Raw genomic sequence first — 24982 nt, 5'->3', positions numbered from 1 at the left:
TCCCGTCACTTCTCTAAAGAATTTGCCTTAATTTAAAACCAAAAGAACAAAATTCTTTTTAGCGGGCACTTAAGTCTTCTTTATTTAGTTTGAGGAAATAAAGTATTTCTCAACTGTACATTCTTTCAATTACATATTTTTAGTTTCAGGTGGAAGCAAGTTTTTTCTTTAAAGGTGGAAGATTTTAAAGACTTAAGATTATTTTTTTAAATATTTTTTAAAATATTTTTTTATTCCTGATGCTGAGTGTTACTCAACCATCACTGAGAATAAGCACAAGCTACATTTTAATGCTAAAAACATAAAAAGCAGTACATTTTACGAACACTAAACCAGTTAGGCTAGAAGGAACAAGTTAACCAGAGAACACAGGAGGAGTGAGCGGGGCTGCTCCTGCTTTGGTTTTGGAGAAGAGACCCACAAAGAATGCATGCATTGCGGTGCCTGGGCCCAGCCCTAACACAGGTAGTGGTGGCAGGTACAAGTCAGAGAGGCATTTACTTCTCATCCAAAAAAGCAAGCAGGCAACACATGAGAAGTCCCAATGCTGAAGGAAAACATACAAGGGCCAGTGCGATGGCTAAATGTACCAGGGTGGGATTCTGTGCAGGAGTCCCCTCTAGCAGGTGTGAAAGCATCCTTTCTGCAAGAAGCGGAAGGCAGTGATGCACTTCCACGGCTACAAGTACCTTCCCCAATAGAAAACAAGTTTTGAAGCCAGCAGAATAAAAATACTCACATTACTTTTGAAGTTATGCACTTTTTTAGCAATGATGTACCAAGTCAAAACAGGCAATATTACCCCTCCAAAAGCAACTTAGATAATCCTCACCATCTTAGACTAAGATTTAGAAAAAAAGACCTGAAACTTATACAAGCCAGTGCCAACTTAACGAAGAGTTTCAATTCACAGAGATTTCCAAGTATTTGTCAGACCATGGGCTAAATAATAATTAAAAAAAAACCAAAACAAAAGCATTCCTGCAAGGAAAAACTAAAGAAAAATTTCTCAGAAATATACTAGAAACACATAACACATGCAGTAACAAAACAAACAAAAAAAAGCAAGGCTTCAGCATATCCTCAATGTCATCAGTTTGCCAGAGCCCAATGAACCAAAAACCTAACACAGCTAGTCTTAAATTCAACCGAGTCCTTTCAGTGACAATTTTCAAAGTTTCTCCCTGTGCCACCACACTCTCACAGCCTGCTCACCTCAGGCTCTTCAAGTAAGTAACAGCAAAAGAGTAAAAATCCCTAAAGAATCACTCAAACCTGCAGTTCAGAAATCCCAAGTTGAAGACCCACCCTGATCGATCCCACCTTGTCCTAATCTTAACACAAAACTGATGAGCAGGTCCAGAGGAGGGCCATGAAGATGATCAGAGGGCTGAAGCACCTCTCCTAGGTGGACAGGCTGAGAGAGTTGGGGTTGTTCAGTCTGGAGAAGGGAAGGCTCCGGGGAGACCTTAGAGCAGTTTTTCAGTATCTGAAAGGCACATACAAGAAAGCCGGAGAGGGACTTTTTACAAGGGCATGTAGTGATAGGAAGAGGGGGAATAGCTTCAAACTGGAAGATGGTAGATTTAGATTAGATATCAGGAAGAAATTTTTCACTGTGAGGATGGTGAGGCACTGGAACAAATTGCCCAGAGAAGGTGTGGCTGCCCCATCCCTGGAAGCGTTCAGGGCCAGGCTGGATGGGGCTTTGAGCAGCCTGGTCTAGAGGAAGCCTACGGCAGGGGGGGTGGGACTAGATGATCTTCAAGGTCCCTTCCAACCCAAACCATTCCATGATTGTGATGTTTGGTCAATCCCTCTTGTCACACCTACTTCAGCAGATACACGACCTTAATAGATGGAAACAGAGTGGAATTAAAGAACATTCACACTGCTATTACCATTTCTCAAATTAAACCTTAGAACACCTACGAGCAGACTTGTTACAACCAGACAAGGTAAGCAGACTGTCCAGGATAAATGAGATTATCCATTTGCCTTTACAAAAGAAGTTTTGCTCTTTATGAACAACTGTTTCTCTGTTGCATATTTGAGACAAGACTCCCTTTCGATAAAAGAATGCTGGGTTTTACCTGTAGGTTAGAATATTACTTTACTTATCTTTTTCCTGGCAGCATCGCCATTTAAAGGGAGTTCCTGTGAGCAGCTTTCTGCTCATTCTTGCCCTGGTGCCTGGCTGCTTGCTCTTGCCCTACAGTGCTGAAAACATCTTAGAGGGTGCACATAGAAAAGAAGGATTAGCAAGACTTCCTCCTGCTACCTCTCCTCTTCTTTAGAGGGTTATTTTTAACCCAGGTCAGTTCACTCACTATGACTATGACTCACAGCATCACCTCACTCAAAGTTGTGCCTGCACGTAGAAGTGGTGACTGCAAAGGAAAACACACATGAAGCTGCAGTTCAGCTACTGCTTCCCCCTCACCGCGGAGCCGACCCGATTCAGACAGTTGTTTTCTGTGGAGGGATACGCAACATGTTATGCCTGTAGGAAAGTGGGGGGGTTTGTAATTACCATTGTAATATCACACTTTTTTCAATGTTTTACTAGCTTTGGAGACAGACTTACTTACAATCTAACACTTTAAAATACCCTCACAAAATGGATTTCAGAGAAGCCAAGTATCCTTCCTAGGCACCTTAACTCACCACACTTTCAGCTGCAATTGAAGAAAACAACATGACAAGAACTTTCAGAAAAACTCAGACACTGCATCTCAGCAATGAGGTCACGACAGACGGCATGACAGAATAGCACCGAGCAGCACGTCACAGCATCCCGCTCAGTGAAAGGTACACACTGCACCAGAGTATATCAGTGCAGGACTTCACACTGGCACAACAATTTTACAGAAGCAACATCCTTGCAATGGAATATCCTCACATGGGGAAGACTGGACTTGTGCTGAAGGGCTGGATTTGACCTCACAAGCACCACGTTCAGTTGTGAGCCTCAAAGCCCACTTTGCACTTCATATGCAGTATTTTTTGTTTTCCAGCTGCAATAGAGGAACACAAATTTTGCTCTCCTCACCAGATTTCACAGATGACTGGAGACATCTGAACCACCACACGTATGTAAAACACCAAGCACAACCAAATCCTCAGCTTTGCTGAAGTCCCTCACAATCACAGTTAAGACAGATAGTGTCAGCACTAGTCAAGAGTCTATCAAGACCCCCCCCCGTCATGGTTAGCCGGGTGCTGTAACAACTATATGATGTTTTTTTGGCAAGGCAGAGTACAACAGCTCAGACTTCATGCTATCCTAGTAACAGCTCCAAGGCTTTTGGCTGATTTGGAGCATAAGAACAGTAAGCTTTAGCTTGCCTAAAAATGCACGTAAAAGCATAACCGTAATCCAGACATAGATCATCGTATCTGAAATAGGCTTAGTAGAAAGTTTCAAGCTGCAGAACACAGACCAAAAAGTTAATTATTACCCAGGGCCACGACTTCCTTTGTGTTAGGAAAACACCTACACTGCACATGGTGACCTGCTGCTACGTCATGCAAAAGGTCTACAGGAAGTCTTAGGTTTTGAGACAAGGAGGGGCGGGAATATCAGGATTTATATCCTGAAATCAAAGCAAATGTTTTGCAGTATTCTTCGCATCATGGAATCTTCCCACTTTACTCACACAAAGATGTCGTCTTTTGGCATGATATGATTTAAACCTTCATCCATTTGGAAGATTTTGTGGAATCGATGATTATACACGTCTGTCACCACCATCTAGAACAGCAAGTGATATTTTCAAAAATATTATAATAAAAGCTTACATAAATTTAGGCAAACTAACTTTAGATTCAAGCAATAGTTTATTCCTATTCTTTATCAGAATTTTCAGCACACCAACATCAGCACTGTTTTCTATAGCAGCATGCAGCAGCGAATCAGCCGTATTTGTTAAGACAGATCAGAAAAACAAAGCAAATAACAGACTGATTTTACAGAGATACTGAGGAGATGCAATTCCAACAGCTGCAAGTCAGCCTGGTCAAAACAACAGCACAGATCCCAACATCAAAGCAGCAACAGGCTAGGATTTCAGGCACAGATCACTCATATCTATAATTAACTGAAATAAATTCAAGCACTACGCTGGCATCCTGAAAATACCCCATCGACTATAAAACCATTCCTTCTGGAAAAGCTCACCCAATCCCTTTGTTACTAAAAGGATGTCCAAGAAGAGGCGGATCCAAAACAGACATTGAACACGTCTCAGTACTAAAACTAGACTATTACAAATGTTGGGGATCGGTGCTAGCTTTCTGCCCCTTCTCTTAAACGTCTCTACTGCAATGGAAGCATCAGAATAAACACAGATTGTTTCATGTGTCTTTTTGTTTTACAATCAAAGAACAACTTCCAAACTTGTCAGGGTTTTGCTACTATTCCATTAAGTTCAAGTTTATCACCCACCTAAAAGCTAAGCTACCAAAATCCTTCAAGAAGAACAAACATTTATTAAAATTACTTTGCTGTGTTTATCCTTACATTTTCTGCAGGAACACCAGAGAGTTTGGAGAGCGATTCACACAGATCCGAGATGGCCCCCATCATCGGCACCACAACCCGGTACTAGAAACAAAGATAACATCATGCTTACATCAGGCAAAACAAATCCATGCAAAGTGGAGAGCAAGAAAATGGAAATAAAACCTTTAGTTCATAGGAGTTGTGCTGAAGTTAAGGTCGCAGCTACACACTTCAAGGTCTTCTGGATCTCAGCTCTACCTTACAAAGCAGGGACTTGGAGGGAATGCAAAACCCTTAAACAATTGACCTTCTGCTTTGATCAGGCTCAGCAGTAGTAAAACCCAAACAAAACAAAAAAACCCACAAACAACCACCAGACACAGCGGCTTGCTCAGAAAATAAAAATGCTGTTTCTTTATGTGACAAAAAAACATCCTAGAGCCATTCTCCCCAGTGCCTCTGGAGGTCAAGTCAGAAGTCTCGACAGACAGGAAGGCAAATGTGTGCATGGACTGCACACAAGGACAGAGCCACCTGAGCAGATCAGACCACTTAAACCTTCATTTGAGGGGCAATGCCATCAATACAGGCTGTAGTTTACTTTTTTTTACAAGTTCTGTTCCGGACATGCCCTCAGACTGAAACAAATCTGTTATGTATCAATATTCACCAGGATCTTCTCAGCTATACTATCAATCTGTATACTCCACTGTGGCCATCATAGGCTTTCCACTCACTTTCTCTTGGCACACGAGCACAACTCACATGGCAGACACACAATTCCTCCTTGTATCACACACCAGAGGGGCATAGTGGTGCACACCTCTGTCTTCCCAACTGGAAGATCACAAAATGTAAAGAATGGCTCACAGGGAGACTGAAGGTGGGATGTAGAACATGCATGCAGCCATCTAAAAGAGCTCCAGGTAGGAGTTCTGTTAATCTTGATTCTTTAAAAGATAAGAATTTATCCTTTCAGTCTCTATGTTATTGGTAATCTTACTTGTTTTCTCAGTTAATCCCTTCTCTGTTCTTGCCCTTTATAAAATCTTGGTGACAAGAACAAGTGTTGCTGTCCTTGATTTCAGTTGTACAAAAAGCAGGATAGTTTGTGAATTCAGCATACATCCTTCTCCACTGTACCTATCACCCCCCTCAAACTAACAGTGTATATACAAAGCTCAAGTTTTATCATCTGTAATTATAATGCACAGCACATGCAAATATTGCCAATCAGCGCCTCCAAAACTGCATCGAGACCATCTAGTCACTCTGTTTAAGTGTTCCAGATCTTGTGCTTCTCTTGACATGTGTGGCACATACAAGGTTACTTTAGGTATGTGTGTGCCCACCCACAGGCTCATTTGAAAATAAAAGGGGGGGCAGATCTAAAAAAAAAAATAAAAAAATAAGTCTATCTTAGAGTCAAGCACACTTTAAAAGCAATCAAGTAATTTTTCAGGTTTTTCCAAAAGGGATGTTTTTTCATTTCTGTTTGAAATTCAAAGGCCTTACTGATTTAGATAAGTTTCACCTTTACATTTTCCAACGTAACACGAGGTAAACATGACAATGCAAACACATTACTGCTTTCAGGGAGCAGTACATCACACACAGGTAATCTCATCACAGGAACGAGTAAGCCACTTCCAGCTGACCCACGACCATAGTCTCACAAACCGAGATTTTACAAAGCCACTTGATTACACGTGTTCAATTCCCAGTTTTTACATTAAAAAAAATCCATTGTACCTCACTCAAAGGTCAACATCAATGTCCTTCAGATTACTTGAGAAGTCTCAGCTTTAAAACCTAAGAGAGTGAGTCAGATGACTTAAAGTTGTGTCTTTAACACGTCTCACCTGGACAGGTCTATGCTGTGGGTCTGCATATACCAGGGTAACTTCCATAAGACGATCTCTCCTCAAGGGCAGTGGAAGAGTTAAGTAACAGAAGGGATCAAAGGTCACAGAAACCTTGGAGCATTTGGGACAAACAAGGGTAGATTTGAAAAGACCATGAAAAATATCCACAATGATAGAATCATTCCTCAGCCTATGATTCTCCCAGGCCTCTTTCGCGACCTCCTGTAAGAAGAAAAATAATAATATTAAGTTATTTCTTGGAAACACTTCCATAGCATGGCAAGCACAGGGATCAAACAACACTCAGAAAATTGGTATTGACAGGTATATTTCACAGAAGAGGAGAGGGATAACACACTGGAATTTCTTCTCAGTGAAATTAAGGCCTTGAGTAAAGTTAAATGTAATACATCTATTTTAGCAGAGTCACTTGGTCAGGTATTCCTTGGTGCACACAATGCCAGAAGCATGAATGGAGCTGAGGGGACAGTGACAGTGTTACACACTGCTCTTCAGGACGGCAAGCTGCTAATGAGATACGCTCCACTCTCCTCCATGAGGAATGGACTGCTGCCCCCACTTTTGAAAGACAACTGTAGTTACAGCTTCCAAGAAAGAAGCAGAGAGATTTTTCTTGGAAAATGATGGTCCATGTCTCACAAAGAAAGTGTAACAGGAGACAAATTACAATCCCTTGAAGACTTTCACAATACAACTTATAAATACTTTATCTAAGGGCATCTGGTAAATGGCATTTGTCTACTCAATGCAATCAGAGGCTCTTCTTAGCATGAAACTTTTAGTTTATGGTACAATACCATATATTTTGAGATATATCTCAAGTGAAGTAAGTGCCATAGACACACACACACACACTGCAATGCTACTGTCACTGACCAGGATGCTGAGATGGGAACAGACTAACTAGCTCCAACAACTGCAGTGATATGGATGCAAGGCAGATACGCGTGTGTGCCTCCTACATCACAGGGAAGAAAGTACATAAATAAAATGGAAAGGGTGCCCAGCATGCCTTCATCCCACAATCCTCAGCATTTCTTGGTGAGAAAATAAGATTAAATATACTACTTCTTGTGCTGTTGCCACACGCACTGTGTTATGCAAGAAATTGCAAACAATACGAAGTTACTGCCCGTTAAGAGAGAAAACGACTAGCCACAAACACTTCCTAAAAATAATTATTGCATCTGGCTTTTAGATGCTCCTAAAGCATGTTTCCACCTAATGTATTTACTCTGGACTTTGCGTTTGTCAGTATGTTGCCGCTGTTTGTACTGTGACAAGAGGTAAATGCCTGATCAGGAGAGCGTGAGTTCACTTCAGGAAAGATGTTTCACTATTATGTGTCTCACTGTAATCTGAGCATGGCTTTTGCCAACTTCAGAGGAACAAAGAAGTGTCTGCAAGGGGGTCACATATCAGTGTTGACTGGGAAAGAGGGGATAGGGAGAGGGCAGGAAGAAAAAAAATGAGCAGAAGAGACTTTTCTGGCCTGTCAGGGCAATGGCATAAGAGAATTACTTGTCTATTTAGGTAGAGTGGGTAACTGGAGCTCAAGGGTGTTTAAATTCAAATTTAATTTAAATAAAACGTAAGGTTTCTTAAATATCAGCGTACCCATTTCCATGCACCAGAAAGGAGAAAAATCAAGTCAAGCCTCTTAAGGAGATGTTGGAAGTTCACCAAACACTAGGAAATCATCAAGATCCATGGTTGTACCAAGACACTTATACCTTGGTTCTCTCCTTGCCTTGACCCGTGCTTTCATGCACCTTTTTCAGCCTGGTTTTAAATCTAGCTCATGGATAATGTTTGTCCAGAGGCCATGAGGGAGCACACGTGAGAACTCTGGCCTAAAAGCTCATTTCATTTTATACTGTGCTGTCTACCAGTGGGACACCAGAATGGCTGCTTACAATCCCGTGCCCAGGACACACGTTCAGACCCTTATTTGAGGGGTACCCCAGCACCTCCATGTGAGAACGGTCCCAGTCCCACCCAAGTTCACATGCAAGTACGACGGCCTACACAGCAAGCACTCTCCTCAAACTGATGCTAAAAGCTGCTGCTCAATCTACCTGGAGAAAGAAGGTGGGCCTGAGTAGTCAGGAGGAAAGGTTATGGTAGTAACTACAGCCTACTTTTGGGTGGCTGTTATGTCACGAGATAAACTTCCTTCCTTTCCACTGCAGCATTGTACCACAAGTACATCTTCCTGCACACCAGTACAAGAACGTTCTGTAAGGCAGAGCAACAGCAGTGTGCCATGAGGTGTCACGAAGAGTCAGCCAGGCTATAAAGCACAACAGGGTTCTCTCCTCCCAGGTACACTGCTTTGTAGGGAGGATGATTGTGTGGCCTTTGAGCAGGAAGGCCAGAAATTGTCACAAAACTCAATTAAACTCACTCAGAAGCACTACCTTCCCCACCCTCAAGTAAAGGGCATCATACCGAATCAGGTCTGCCATTGGCATCCTTCAGCTCCAAGTAGGGCTTCTTCTTCACTCTGTTCAAATCTTCATGCAAACCATCCAGAAGAAAAGCCAAGAGCTCCTGGGAATCCTGCTGCTGGTATCCTGAAAACTGAGGAGCAAATCGGCCAACCTGTGTCTGAAACACAAAGGTAAGAGTCAGAGGGGGGTGACCATGACCTACGTGTAAAAGACAGGAATAAAAACACTCACTCAGGCTTCTGCAGAGATCAACTCCATGCTACCTTATGTTAGCAGGAAACCATGGTGATCTAGATGCTAATGCAGTAAGAGTGCCAGAATAAGTTTCCCAACTATTTTTATTTTTCCCCCTAGTGTTGAGAGGGAAGAATGCACTCAGGGCTGCGATGCTAGAAATCTAAGTTATCAGTATTAATTTAGGAACCTGCAAACAAACAGTACACAGAACCTATCTGCCTGATGCATTTTGTACTTTAATTTCTCTTTCAGTAACCTACAGTTCCCACAACGCAGACTTGCTATAAGGTAGCATCTTCAAGAAGGTGGATTGCAAGGCAAAAATGCTTGCAGAAGATACTTATGAAATAACAAAACTGGCTTAAAACTAAGATTGAAATCCTCTGCCACCGTAACCTCTAGCTATTCTAAAATTGTGATAGAAAGCTATGAAACATAACAGCCCGAGTTACCAAGAGCCAGAAACAGCATACCCAAATATAGCCTCTTATTTCATAAGTGCTAACTCACAACACTGCCATTTCCTGCTCCAAAAAAAAAAAAAAAGAAAAAAAAAGAAAAACACAACAGAAAGGGGTCCCACAGGAAAAACAATTAGCTGAAGGAGTGGTCAGTCCTACCAACCATCACTAGTTTTCTCAAACACAGTCTCGCAGAATTATGCTTAGTACATTTTAACCACTCAAGATGACAACCGCAAGGGAGCCCAAACTGAAGGGTTATTTGTATTATAAAGATAGTTAACACTGTTACTAAGTCAGCAACAGTTGTTAGAAAAATCACAATACTGTACTAGAAAATAAAGAGTAATTGCTATTCCAGTCTTAAACCAGAACAGCCTACATTAAGACACTTTTATTGACGTCCACTACAGATTTGCATATTTCCTCTGAACAGAGGTCTACAGAACAACTTTAATAGCAGTGGATGATGTGCCAGCAACTCCAAGTCACAGAAATTAAATAATATCTCGTTGTTTCAGAACTACCTATGACTCTACAGAGGACAGATCTGTGTAGTCCATAAGGCTTTAGCTCCAGGTCTCAAAAGCATATACCCTCAATTTTGAGACTGTACCATGCAAAACCTGAACAGCAACAGGATGAACATTTTCATTAATATCAGGTCATTGCTTGTTTCATACATTTGGGCTGTCACAGTTCCTCAACATGCTGTGACTGCACTACAGAAGCAAACTCTTGTTCTTTGGATGCTTTAATTACATTGTTTTGCACTAGAGCATCTTTGCATTACATTTAAAATAAAAGACAGTTACAATTTTTCTAGGGGTTCATACACAACTGCTACATTGCAGTATTTCAGCTGAAAGCAGCTCTTTACAGTGAAGCACTGGGAACATTAAACCAATAATTAACGTTACAGACAAGGGGGTGCATTTTGCTCACCACTTTATAATTTCATTTTTTAAATTTATAACTTGCACACCTTTTCTCTCTGATTAAAGTTCACAGCTGGCAATTCACAAGACCTTGCCTAGTTTTGTAGCAAAGATCATTTTGATGCACTGTAAACAACTCGCAGGCTGGAAGGTCATGTACTTAGTAAGGCATTTAACATTAAAGAGCAGTAACCAATTCTGGGGTATGACACTACTGACTGGCAAGTTCCTCCCTGTACCCTGCAAAGTATTTACATAAAACATGAAACAACACTGAAGCAATTCTGTCACTACTGCTTTCGTAACACCAAAATAAGTGGAAGGCATATTAGCTTTCACTGTTTCTTTTGTCAAAGAGCTATGCTACAAGAACATGGAGTACTTACTTTAAACATACGTGGGGCCACGTGAGACTGTCTCCCAGACCACATCTGTTTAATGAGCTCTGCATAGGCTTCTGCAATTTCTCCTCTCATCCCCAGTGGATTGTTCTGATTTATTTCAGCTTCATACTTATCTTCCAGGAAATAGTCAGTCAGAGGAGGGGTATTGCTCAGACACTGAAAAAGCATTCAGAGAACAAGTTTATTGCGCAGGACAACAAATCTGCATGACAATGAAATAACAAACCCAGCTTTCACATCACAGCATGTACTACGCATTAACAAAACCGGTGAGACTGAATTTGAGTACATATTTACATAGATCTGTTTTTCCACACATTACCGAGGTGGTAGGGTAGGCTATCTTACCGCTGCATTACATCAAAATCTGCACAGAACAGGTCAGAAAGGTCTTTAGAGATGTCACCTTAATGTTCAAGTCTACATCCCATATTCACTTTCTAACCTTGAAATCCTAATATAAGGAACAGTAAGAATAAGAGAGGGCCTTGTTACTCTGTGAGGTGAAACACAAGCTACACGTTGTCCTACAAAGAACCAAATGCCATTAAAAAAAAAAATCACGATCAAAAAGTTAGCAAAGTTTAAAGGCAGGAAGGGTACCACTCCATATCTACTCTCCCCTTTATATACTTATTATCGGTGTTTCATAGTAAAGATTTAATACATCCTGGGAAATCACCATAAACCTCAGGACACAAGTAAAACTAGCACAGGAAGTAGTTTCCCTAGTTCAGTAATTCAAAGACTCAAAGCTTGTCGCAAGAAGTAACACTCAGATAAGTAAGGCAAGACCTGGACGTGGGAACAAGAAAGAGCCAAATCTGAGATACGATCAAAATTACTACGGCTTCAAGGCACCGTAGTATCAAGAAAATATTAAACTGAACTCTTTCTGAATACCTGAGATTTCAGGTGCTGTGGCAGATGCCTGCACAGCAGTACACACCTGCTGGGTGTAGGTACACAGGTCTCCCGGCACAGTTATACATGGCAATCTGGAGAGGGTCAGAAAAGCATAGTCTTGTCCTTTAGCCAACTCTACCTTCACTGCCTTGATGCATACTTTGTGGAATTTATTTCCTACCGTATCTTCCCAGTTCCAATGCCCAGGCGTTAAGTGTCCTTCTCCAGGCAAACAACATTAAAATGTTTATAGCCCGCTATCGTTTGACACCAGCCTCTCACTGGGAAACCATTGCTGACAAAATTCCAAGAACTTCCAAAAATTAAGGCATAAATTTGCATTTGAAAATTAAAGCCCAATAGTAAATACCAGAAAGAAAGTAATTGGTCTTTAACGTGACTAGTTTGCATGCAAAATTAAGATTGAAGTGTGTTTGGATTAAGTTACTTCGACAATAAAAATGAATTTTAAAAGTTCCCTTAGCTATAAAATTCAAGAAAACATAATGCAGTTGAAGGTTACCATGATACAAGTGAAAATAAAGACGTGTCAAACAAAAAAGCAAGGCAGTCCAAGTTTATTGTGGTATCCTGAATACCACATGCATAATGCATTATAGTTATTTTAAGACCTGTTCTAGCTTTCAAAGATGCCAGAGTGACAGAAGTCATTACATAGCACTTGCACCACACAAGAAGTTTACCCATTGCTTAAATCAAAGTTCATACAAGTTGGCTCATGTTTTGTTTGAATTTCTTAGCAAACAACTATCCCTAACAGGTTTCTGCATTTTTTAAGATGAACCAAATAAACCTAAGAGATAATAAGTATACTAATAATTATTAGCTATGCATAACTGTTACAACCTTAACACCCCACACAATACTCTGAATTCTTCCTGTGGCTTTTCATACTCTTAATTTCTCAAGAATCTTTAAACATGGACCCCAGAACTGCATGCAGTGACCTGCTCATGTCGCTTATGCGACACAAACAAGTCAAAACATCCTCCACATCAGCCCATTTTTGTCAGAGCACAGCATTGGGACCTTGCATTACAGTTAGGCACCTGTTTAGTATGACTTCCCCGTAGCCTTTCAGAAACCATGTATTTCCGATCCAGTCCTTAATACTGTACTATATTTTATACTACTGATGTGCCACGCATAAGCCAAACTAAACATTAACTGATTTTTTTTGTTTGGGGTTTGGTTGGTTGTTTTTTTTTTATTCCATGTGCAGTCTCCTCATTGAATCACATTAAAACATGCTTTCCTTTCCACAGATTTTAATCCACGATCTCTGCGAGACTGGTCTTACTTAATTCTAAAGAGGGCTCCTTCCAATTCTTACCTGTAACGCAGAATTCATGAAGCAGGTGTTTCCAAGGTTACTGAGTCCACAGAGTCCAGGTTGTGACAGGGAAGCACTGTCCCTGCAGTTGTAAGAGTTACAAACAAATCCAGAACCTCTGAAAGAAAGACAACATAGTGAACTCCACAATGAGTTTACCAAGTCTCAATACTGTTCAAGAGTCACATCAACGAGTCAAAAAACTGTTCAATGAAATTTTTTAACCAGCCTACATGCTTCTGCTGCTTCATAGTGGCTAATATGGAATACCAGGAATGTGAAGTATATGTGCTAACTTTGGAAATATTAATCATTACAGTCTATTATTAATTTAAGGCTCGTAACACAGTAATTTCCTCTGTCCACAAGTACACAGCACACTAATGCAGCAAGAGTCTACCTAAGTCTATATGATATATTGTAAGACCTAACAAGAAAATTACGATCTCCACCTGGGAAGGCTTCTACTACACTGGCAGACGGAGAAAATAATATAAACCCTTCCCTTGTACCCCCAATCCCCTCAAAATCAGGCAATGCCCTAGTAGTTAGTAAGATCTGGAACATGCGCTACTTTTGCAAGTGAGCAAGGAATAGCAGAACGCAGTGGTTTCAAAAGTAAAGTTTGATAAACAGGTACACAAGAGTAGCAGAACTCCTCATAGGGCACCATCACGCTCCTTTTCTATACAGGTAAAGATGCACAGGATTATTCACATGAACGATGAAGAAGCAAAAAGAACATTCCTGTTTTCCTGCTCTTCCCCCCTGCCCAGGTGGGAGCTGTTCAGTCCATAGGAGTTACTGCTATCACCGTTAGTAATGACAGAAGTGGCAGACATTGAGGAATAAGAACTTGCTGATGATTTTGAAGAGGTAGTAAAGTTTCTGCTAGTTGCAGTGCTTGATCTGGGAGAAAGGAAAAAGAAGTAGAAACAGTGCTACTACTTTTTTCACCCCCCGCCCCACCTCCCACAAAACTCCAAGGACTTGCCGCATTACAGTTAGTTCCCACACAGAGAATTTACTGTCTTGATGTGTGTGATCACACTTCCAAACACTTGTCTGGAACAGGAACCTCAGACAAAAGTACCAGAAGCAGGAGTAACAATTCTTGCTTAAAGCAAAATCTGGGTCCCAGACTGAAATAAGTAGGCAATTCAGATGGCATGAGGGACAGGGAAGCAAGCTTCAAGTCTATGAGCAAACCACCTTCAAACAAGCAAGCTAAAAAAATCCTAATCTTAAGATCACAAAACACTTGCCCACATTAAAAGTGACAGTCAGTCCTTCCCTACTTGAAACCCAAATCACGCACTCAAACAGAACATTAATTAGTAAGAAGATAACCTGGGTGCGCATAAACCAGTTTGTTACTGAGCCTAGCTGATACAACTATGTTGCTCAGAGGCAGGACACACTGCTATGTATGTGTGGCACACATAGTAATCCTCAGCATTTTGAGACTGGAGATATTGAAACAGATTAAAAAGGTTCATAAGACTCAAGTCCCTGGCTGTGAATCCCAGGCTATTCCATGCTACTTCTCTCCTGCTCTGGAAAAGAACTGGAACACAATGTTATAAAAGACCAACAAGGCACTAAAACTCAGCAATGTTCTGTCATAGACAGCTTTGGCTCCATAAAAAAAGCAAAACCGCAAGATAGTACTACATAAATAAGCCTAAAGAAACTATTTTGATACTAATTAATTTCTCTAAAGCAAGAGCTAACTGGGAAATAGTCTATTCTCTCCATCTTTGCCCAAATAAACATGCAGAACTGAATGCAAAAAAGTGCAGGACACCAATTGCCACGCAACAGCGGCTCACACACCGCGGCACAGCAGAACACCAGCAGAGGACAGTGCCCTCAAGCTTCAGCTTTCTTGTATCTCTTTCAATGATGGCCCCGATTCTCGAATAATACAAACTAAAAATGCATATTCATAGCTCAGATGCTACTAAGAAAACAGTCTTGGCAAATCTGTGAAGCAAAAACTAGAAGATAAAGAACAAGCCATAATGGCCAAGGGGAGGCAGAACAGTTGGACAGACTTATCAGTTTGGAAATGTAATAGTGGTAAAATAAATACAGAAGGAAACAAGTTACAACGGAAGCTTCCAGATGAAAACACAAATCCCAAACATAGTTTAAACCTGAACCCGCCAGCCAGCACAACCAAAAAGGATACTGGAAAGTATACAAGAATGAGCAGATCTACAGAAATAACTAAGAAAACCATTTCTGGAACAATACACAACCTTCTGGTCATTACATATTGGAGGTGGAACTTCAAGACTACCTGGACACAAAGATAAGATCAACGAGAGAACAAGCGGGTTTAGACTAAAACAACAATTATCAGACTCATGCTCTACATGCGGGAGTTTCAAAGGTCAAGAATAAAATAATTAAGCTAACAATAGCCTGTAAATCCATTAAGAACACACTTTTAAAAGTTTGAAGTAGAAGTGAATTATCTAGAAGCAAAGAAGGGCAATCTAGAAAATGCTAGACTTGGAAACGTAGCATCTCTTCTTGACATGTTTGACCTCAGTGATAGAACAGAATAAGAAGCTTGGAAAATAATACACAGAAAGTCTAGCAGGAAGAAAAGGAGGATGACCTCTTAAGGAATTTAAAAACTTCCAATAGAAGCATAGAGGCAGTGCATAATCAAGAGTCAGATGGCAACTGAAGAGTTCCGAGAAATACTTCAATAGTAACCTACACACATAAAAAAAAACCCAAAAGCTAGAAACTACAGATAAAAGACGGATCAGAAAGCAAAGATAAGAGACAAGTCACAGAGTGGGAAAAGGTCTACCTACAAAGTAATCGAGGATCTTGAGTGAATTCCCGTTAGAAAACTGTGAAGGATCAGGTAAGAAGTAAAACAACAGAAGAGAGGCCAACAGCTTTCCAAGTTCGGAGAAAAAAAAAAAAAAAAAAAGAAATACACTTGGGAAGATAAAAATGCTAAGAAGCCTTACATTTTACAAGTTACTCATCTATCTCTAATAACTGAAGAAAGATTGAGGATTTACTAATCATAGCTGCTTCCCCCTCATTTCACAAGACAGTCACAAAGGTACCTGATTCCAGGGGAAAGGTACAGATAGCAGCTAAGAAAAATGTTTTTCTCTGAAAGCTTCTCATTTAAGCCCAGGTAGCTACTGTTACTGACCCCACAATACTGCAGGCTCTAAAGGAGACTGACTCATTTGCACAGAGAGGTGACAACAGAAGTCCTGGATGCCAAGCATTTAACCCCAGTGCCCCAAAAAGCGTTTCTGTGGAACATGCAGACTTTGACTGGTCAAAGCCACTTGCCTCCTCCACTGCCACCTCTCACAGTATGTGACTTCTGCTTCCTTGGAAACAGAGGCCCCAACACCTTGCTCTGAAGTAAGAGACAAACATTATTTGTTCTTCGATGTTCATGACCGAGATCCTTCCAAAACATCCTGGGCTACTCAGTGGGTTACCCCTGAATGTACTCTCAGTTTGTTCTTTGTAGGCACAACCGACACTGGACTGGAAGGTGCCAAGCTCCTACAGCTTCCCTTTGATCACCACCACAATGTTTCTGACAGGAATAAACACATTCAGATACATTTCACTACGCAAATCTACATAGCAGCAAGCTATAGCAAAGAAAGACTTCATCTAACCATGTTCAGGAATTGAAGAAAACAGTTTCACAGGTTTGAGGACAAGATTGCGTGGTATGACTGCTGAATCAGTCCTCCTGCTTAACCACAATTTGAGTCTGTCAAGACAACTCCTGTCTGAGGTAAAATACCTCTTCTAGAAAAATCTACCATCATGGTTTCACAGTGGCCAGCAACAGCCAATCCAGCAGACTACAGCTAAACTCTTCCAATGATCTTACAGTCAGAAGACACTTGATAGGCTGAGAGAGTAGGGGTTGTTCAGCCTGGAGAAGAGAAGGCTCAGGGAGACCTTATTGCAGCCTTCCAGTATCTCAAGGGGGCCTACAAGAAAGCTGGAGAGGGACTTTTTACAAGGACATGTAGTGATAGGATGAGGGGGAATGGCTTTAAACTGGAAGAGGGGAGATTTAGATTAGATATTAGGAAGAAATTTTTCACTCTGAGGGTGGTGAGGCACTGGCACAGGTTGCCCAGAGAAGTTGTGGGTGCCCCATCCCTGGAGGTGTTCGAGGCCAGGCTGGATGGGGCTTGGAGCAACCTGCTCTAGTGGGAGATGTCCCTGGCCATGGCAGGGGGGTTGGAACTAGATGATCTTTAAGGTCCCTTCCAATCTAAACCATTATATGGTTCTACGATTTGCAGCATGAGCATCTGGCTTCATGATTTGGACGTCAGTTTGTGCTCATCTCCATGTCTGCTGCCTGCAGAGTCCCTTCTTCAATTTCCATTTCTCATATCCCACAGAAGCTTTTAAGTGTTATATTGCTCACTGATATGATACTTTAAGTTTTAAGTTTTCTAGCACAAAAATTATTTGTTAGTTCTTCAACAGTTCACTTGGCTCCTTCTGAAATCTCTCCTTAGTCTACTTTTCAGATTTGTTGACAGCCTCACAGGATATGATCGTTTCACACACAGTTTTATCAGTGTGTCAGTTATCAAAAGTCTTCTGGCGCACACTCAGCATTTCCCTACTGAACGAGTGAGGTTATTTGGTTTAGCCTCAAGGTTGCTATAGGAGCTCACATTCAGGAGACTGAACCAAGACTGGAATCAAACTCCCAGAGTCCAGCATGTATTTCAGACTTATGTTCTTCATCCCCACGTACACAACTTCATGCTTCACTATACCCATGCACGTTGCCCCCTGTCTGCCAATTAAAGACAGACGTTTCATATCTTGCCACACAATGTTTCACAAACCCACACAAACGGCAAGTGAGGAGAAATCTGGAGACTAGCAGCATAAAGAGGACAAAGTCAGATTATTCTAGCACAGAAACTGTGAGGCCATATGGCTGATAAGTAGAAAAACTGCTAAGCTGAACAGCTTGAAAATATATTGTAAGAGGCTTTCAAGTGGTTGGAAGACAGAGACAGGAAAAGTATTTCAATTCAGTTGAGCCTGCCTTCAGAGCACACAGTAGCATTAATTTTTTTATATTGGTAGTTTAAAGAAGGACTAAAATATTGTGACAAAAAGGTTTTGTCAAAGCAAGAAAAGCTAGACCTTATATTTAATTGGCAAAGGCCATAATGGATTTTCATTTATAAAGTTCTTACATGCAAAAGCCTCCTTAACTTATTTTACATACTCAATGCTACTTTGAAAGCATGGCATCTGCTGCCAACTCAAGCACTTCAAAGTCATGTAATAAAGATCTGCCCAGAGAACATCTAGCCCTGTTGCTGAAGGAGTCCTCTGAAATCATCAGCAGACAAGGAAATGGGGGAAGGAGATCAGTTTTAAATACGAAAGGGCATTTAATTATGGTATTATGTACCTATGAAATACACATCAACCACCGAGGTCTTAAAATTGTACCATAATTTCTGGCATGCAACATCACTGAATGTTGATTTAGGCATCTCTTCAACCTGATACAAGACAGAATAGTTGAGAAAAGCCACATGTGTTACAAGATGGGTGAATTAAGCAACAATTCCTCCAATATTTTTACTGATGAAAGTACCAGGGGGAAGTCCACAGAGTATACAGTGCCACCAGTAAACAGAAGAGCGGGAAGAGGAAACAGCAAGAAAATTCTAGCTGCAACCAAGAACCAGAAGGTATTTTCCTGCTGCATATTGCAAAGGGAGGCTGACAGCTCCCAGGCACATGCTAAATACAACTTCACTCATGCTTTCAAAAGGAATACCTGATGGAAACAGTGCTACTTTTATAGATCTGACGCGATTTCTTATTCATACCCAGGATAAAAAAGCGTGTGCTAGGACTGAGCTGGAACTCTGCTAGCTCTGGATTTTATTTTCGGCATCCTATAAGTAACAATTGAAGAGGACCAAGTTCCACAGAATCATTGATGTAATCTCCCTTCAGAAACAAAGGATGCCTCCAATTTCGAAATTCCTAGAGTAAGTATAATCCATTCCCTCTTCTAAAACCTCATCTAGTAGTAAAAGCAGTTTCAAAGTACAACAATAAAGTATTTTGTTCCTTCGGGAGAAGCAAACTAACAAACAACAGTAGCCAGACATACTCTGAATATACCACCCAAGGACTGCTGTGGAGTTCAAGAGCATTTTTTTCTGTAAGATGTCAGCCAGCTTGATGGCAGGGGAAACACACAGAAGGCTGTCAAACATGTGGAAAAGCCGTTTCCCCTGGTAGGAGCCAGGGCCTCTGACAAGCAGCAAATGGTGGGGGAAAAATCCCTATGACAGGGAACCTGCGCACCCCACCGTCAACTTGCACACATATATTCTGCAAATAACGCATGACATGAAGTCCCAGCTTTCCAAGGCCTCTTTTGGGACACAGGCAGCGATGCAGATGCTCACCATTCCTCTACCAACAGCAGAGCACTCTACATCCCATTTGTTTATACCATCAAAACTCTAAATAAGGAAAAACTTTTTTACAAGCTTTTAGTGTTAAAGTGATGTGGCCCAAAGAAAGATGTCCCAGTATAAAGTTCCCCATGGTCTTGGCTAAACCTATTTCCTCCAGATGAGAAACAGAATACTGGAGCAAAACATTTGCCTGAGACAGGATTAAAATTTGGGGTTACTCAACTCTCTTCCAAACCACACCTTAGTACAGAGCATTCACAGCTCCTGCTGACACCAGATGCAGCTAGGAGTCCAATTCTTCAGAACATTAAAGTGTAAGTTTATTTAGAAAGCATAACAGCTTATCAACATTACAGACTTGCTCAGCCTCATGAAAGAGCAGAACAGGTTTTCAGGGCAATAGTCTCACTTATCTTTCTTAGCCATGCTGTTAATGCAGCTTCCAACTCACCTCAGGTACGAGCTTCCTCTTCCAAAAAGCGCCAGATCAGCTATTTCCCACAGACAAGAACCTCCTTTACTACAGAATTACTTTCTGTAATATTAATGTAACCTAGTGTAACCTACCCTGAACACCTCACCAGTTAACAGGGTGAGACTCATACTCTTCTGGGCTGGGAACTCTTATCTTCTCTCTGGCTACTCTCCTCTCCTCCTTCCTCTCTCACCAGTTCTGCCCAGTTCAATTGCTCACAATCACCCACAGATTTTACACATATAAACAGTCCCTATGACTTTGCACTAAACTTATTAATCTGGAGTCTTAAACATATAATATTGATTTAATGCAACACGTATATGCACGCACACGCCCACGGAAAGACAATCCATGTCCCAATCCAGTAATGAGATTTGAACCTTACGCTCCAGATTAGCGAGTCTTTTACTAGCTCGCAGAAACAGTTAAAATGCTGGCAACATTTAAGTACAGTACAGACATCTCATGTTTCCAGAACAAAAGGAAAAAAATTAAGAAGATCAACCGAGAACACACCCTAAGTCACACAGTACGCTTTCACTTGAGGTTTGTCTGCTGAGATATCTGGCAAATGAAAGCACATGGTCAAAACAAGCAGCTAATTTTTTTTTAATTATATAAAAAAGTTTTACTAATGATTTTATTTATTAAATTACCACTCTCCAAGGGGAAAAAAAAAAAAAAATCCATGCTGCTGCAAGATCAACTTATGTTAAAGACTCAACCTGGGATTAGTGAGAAATCTTTGCACTGTGCTCTCCTAGGTTTCAACTTCATAGGGAAGTGGAGTTTACACAGTGTATTTAAAACTAAATGAAATAAAAGAAACTACCCTTAACAAAAGAACGTCTTGAAAAAATTAAGGAGTCTCAATAAAACTTGAGAACTAGCTGGAGAATATTCAATCATCAAATAAATTACTAACTACAGAGTATTAAGTATTTATGCATTTATATGAAGATATGCTAAAAAGGGGAAGGAAACCAAATTCACATCAGTAATAAAGCTGAAGTTTAAGGAAAGCACAGAGCAAATATAAATGCATTAATATGGAGCAACACCAATGATTCAAGAAAGAAAAATTAGGTCTAGCTTACTCACTAAGAATATATTATATAAGAAAAAACCCCAGACCTTCACTATTTCTTTTTTAAATATAAATCCCTTAAAAATAGGTAAAAAGCTTTGTGAAATAACCCTTGAAAGACCCGCAGAAAGAAAACTTAAGATCTACAAATGATCCAGCCTAGACTGTCACCAGCCCACTCACATTTGACAAGGAGTGAAGACACGCAACAGAGGAAGCACCACAATGCAGAACAGAAGTCCCCTCAGCCTGTCAACATATATTCAACATAAATATCTAGACTTAACCATCTTGGGAAAAGTCTCAGCTGCAAGCTACCAGAAGACAGCAGTATACCACTGCAAATGCATTGCCGATTACATCCTCTTCTTACAGGGTACTTTTTTTATTCCTCCTGCATACATCTGCTTCTGCCCATGCTATGAGGCAGGCCACTGGACACACCTGGTCCAGATACAGTATAGCGTTCCTCATTATTTTCAACAGCATAAGTACTATTCATACGTGGTTTTGGGGTTATCAAGGCAACTGCTGTACAATATTAGTAGCTTAAAGACATAAAACGGCACAGAAAACATCACTGAACTTAACAGGAAAATACTTTCTGCTCATTATCTTTTGTTATCTTATGTCTATGAAAGAGTATGTTCTCAACTTTTTCCTCCACCCATTTCAAACACGGAAACAATCTTGAAGTCCAACCCTTCTACCTGACTTGCCTTACATGACACAGCCACCTTTAGCATAGGAAGGCATAATGCTTGTCCAGCAGGGCTCGTTATAGCCCAAAGATGTGAAAGCATACTGCTTTCCTGAGACACAGCCTTTGCCCGAGCCACATATAAAGGTCCTTCTCATTTGATCAGCAGTTTGTGTGCTGATCAGCACACACCAATGTCAGTCCTAAAAAGGAGGGGCAGTCCAGCTTCTTCTTCCCCTCTTTGTCTTCTTAAACAGTGTTTCTGAACAGTTATTACGCATTTAACCCACAAGACTAAATAAGGGCACAAGAGCTAGAGAGCAGAACTTGCTAAACCAACACACCCAACTGTATAAGGAAGACATTAGGTGGAATATACATGCTTAGTTTCTTAACAGAGATAACAGGCAAGGAAATAGTTAGCCAAGACAAAGTATAAAGGAACAGATCATCTGACACATGTGACTTATTACAGTTCTTTCAGCCACCATTATCAGCATCAAGTCACACAATTTCACGAGTTCTACGTTATAATAAGCAACTCTATTTCTACACCATTATAAAATATTAATCTGCATACTGATAACCGTTTTCATTCAAATATCACTAGAGGTTAATTAAGAGTCTTTACCTATCAGACTAGCTGCTGAAAAAAAGACAAGACTGAGGCCTGGGAACGCCACAGTGGTCCTGTTTAGCGTTGCTTCACATGGACACAAAAGGTTATGATCTGGTCCTGCACGGCTGCCTCTCTAATACTGACTGTCAACCAGTACTCCATTATGTACATGATAGGAATGTTTAGATGCTTTTCACATTGCACACTTACTGAAAGTTCATTACAATCCTATGAACATTCTCCTGATCCATTTACCCAGTATTGTATCTCAGAAGTAGAGAATTGTTTCAAAACAGGTTTCACTGACCTATTTGATCCATTCTTCAAGTTTAACACTAGTAAGATCACGATCTCAAATGAGATCACTTGGCAGAAAGTTCTGTAAGTCAACAGTATTGCACATAAAAACATTTTCTTTATCAGTATCAAGTCAGATGGCCTACTCACAGGAAAGCAAGTAGCCCATCAGACTAGTAAAATCACAGAATTTTACTTTCTGTAGTATGACTTGATGAGAGCAGTTCCTTATCACTGCATGCAACTTTTCTACACCATCAATTCTATACATACAATATTTCGTCAAGCCCCCCTCTTACTCATCTCTTCTCTAAATTACATAGTGGAGATAATTGTCTTTGGAGGCAGGGGGTGTTGCTCAGCTATTTCTATACCCTTTCTAAGGAGGAACTACAAGAACTCTGAGCATTCAGTACTGGCAGCTTTGGAAATATACTCCAAAATCCCTTTTGTTCTGCAATGGTAGAATACTTTTTTTTTTTCTCTCCACTCTGCAGAGTTAGCTTTTTAAGTAGACTAGCTCAACATAAATAGCACTTTCGTCTCCTAAGCACTATAGAAACCTAAGCCATTTAATCCTTACACAACCTATTTGAAATGGGCTTTAAAAACAGAAGACTGTTGCCAGGACAAGAAACCAGCAGCAAAACCAGCGAAGAATATTTATAGTCAAAATTTTCTCTCCTTCTTCAAAATACCCAAAACAAAGAAATCCACAATAGCCAGCGATAACCAGGTTTTCAAAGAGAACATGTGGTCACTAAAACCAAGCGAACAAGCTTGACAAGATAGTGGAAACCTTTAGAACACGCTTGCTTACTTTGCCAGGAAATGCTGTCCAGGCCATGTGCCATCTTCATTTTTCACTTCTATTAGAACAACCTGAAAGAGAGTTCAGGTAATAAAGGTAACTGCAAGTCTGCTACACATTTTGCAGAATCATTAACAAATCACATTTTCAATGTTTGCTCAAAGTACATAAACGCAAGTAAAAAAAAATACACAATAGAAAAAGTAGTACATGAGAATCTAAAAAAAGTTGTGCCCCTTACCTGACCCTGATAGAGCCCTGCATCTTGCACAGTGCTATCCAGCTTGCTGAGCTGCTCATAAGTGTTACTCGTGTACCTGTTCCATAACCTAGTTTCCTTCTCAGCTGGGATATTAAATAGTTTTCTCATTTCTTTCTCAATGGTAGCTGTTCAGGAGGAAAAAAAAAAAAAAAAAACCACAAAACAAAACCATAATTCCTAAAACATGAGTGCTTTTGAAAAAAACTGACAAGCCAGATATTCAGCAAGGAGTTGTATCATTGATCCTTCAAGATTCTTTGAGCAGAAAATGTATCACAGAAGTTACAATTGCTTATATAGTTTGTCTAATATTTAGTCTGAAAGAAACAAAACCTTCTGCTTTCAGTCATGTATTTGCCTGCCAAGTCCTCAAACCAATAATGAGACACATTGAGGAGTTTCTGCCCCGTGGCCGACTTCTGTGAAACAGTCACCATTTGAAAACATAGGTTCAAGAAGGAAGTTTTTTCAGTGTTTCAGTAGGAAGAGACATTAAGATGTCTAAAATATTCACACACTAGGAAGAAGGAATCCTAGGAGAACCAGAGACAGAACTGCTTTACATGAGTGACATGGAAGTTTCTTGAGGACGTGAGTTAGTCAACAATGCGCTCCATAAAGCTTTTGAATCAAAACTCCCTGCATTGCACACAGAATTACTGTGGCTGGAAGAAACTCAGGAGGTTCCTAGCCCAACCACTCAAAGCGGGGTCAATGCTGAATTCAGATCAGGCTGCCTGGGGCTTATCCAATCAGGTGTTCAAAACTGGCAAGGAGATCCCCCCCCCACCCCTCTGGGCCCTGTTCAAATGTCTAGCTGTCCTAATAGAGAAAACGTTCTCATCATATTCTGCTGGAATCTGTCCCATTACAACTTATGACTATTGTCTGCTGGTTTTTTGCTTTGTGACTCAGTAAACAGCCTGACTCCATGTTCTCAGTAACCTCCTCATAGGTGCTACAAGGTTCTGCCAAAGCTGCCTCTTCTCCAGGCTAAACGCAGCTCCCTCAGCCTCTTCTCACACATCACACGCTCCAACCCCAACTATCCTGTTGGTATCCACTAGACTTGCTCCAGTTTATCAACATCA

General features: G+C 40.7%; 1 protein-coding gene across 1 annotated transcript in view; it reads right to left on the bottom strand.

Annotated features, from left to right (window-relative positions):
* The window catches only part of USP4 (ubiquitin specific peptidase 4 (proto-oncogene)), a 48089-nt gene that overhangs the window by 13874 nt on the left and 9233 nt on the right, over positions 1–24982 (bottom strand). The window contains exons 4-11 of the mRNA XM_009881105.1: positions 23871–24016; positions 23639–23700; positions 13144–13261; positions 10866–11039; positions 8842–9000; positions 6367–6591; positions 4523–4606; positions 3660–3754 (exon numbers count right to left, since the gene is read on the bottom strand). Coding sequence (XP_009879407.1) covers positions 3660–3754; positions 4523–4606; positions 6367–6591; positions 8842–9000; positions 10866–11039; positions 13144–13261; positions 23639–23700; positions 23871–24016 — 1063 coding nt within the window. The remainder of the gene's footprint in view (positions 1–3659; positions 3755–4522; positions 4607–6366; positions 6592–8841; positions 9001–10865; positions 11040–13143; positions 13262–23638; positions 23701–23870; positions 24017–24982) is intronic.

The sequence above is a fragment of the Charadrius vociferus genome, unplaced genomic scaffold (assembly GCF_000708025.1).
Source record: "Charadrius vociferus isolate BGI_N301 unplaced genomic scaffold, ASM70802v2 scaffold223, whole genome shotgun sequence".
NCBI classification, from domain to species: Eukaryota; Metazoa; Chordata; class Aves; order Charadriiformes; family Charadriidae; genus Charadrius; species Charadrius vociferus.
This window is presented reverse-complemented; position numbering and strand designations above follow the sequence as displayed.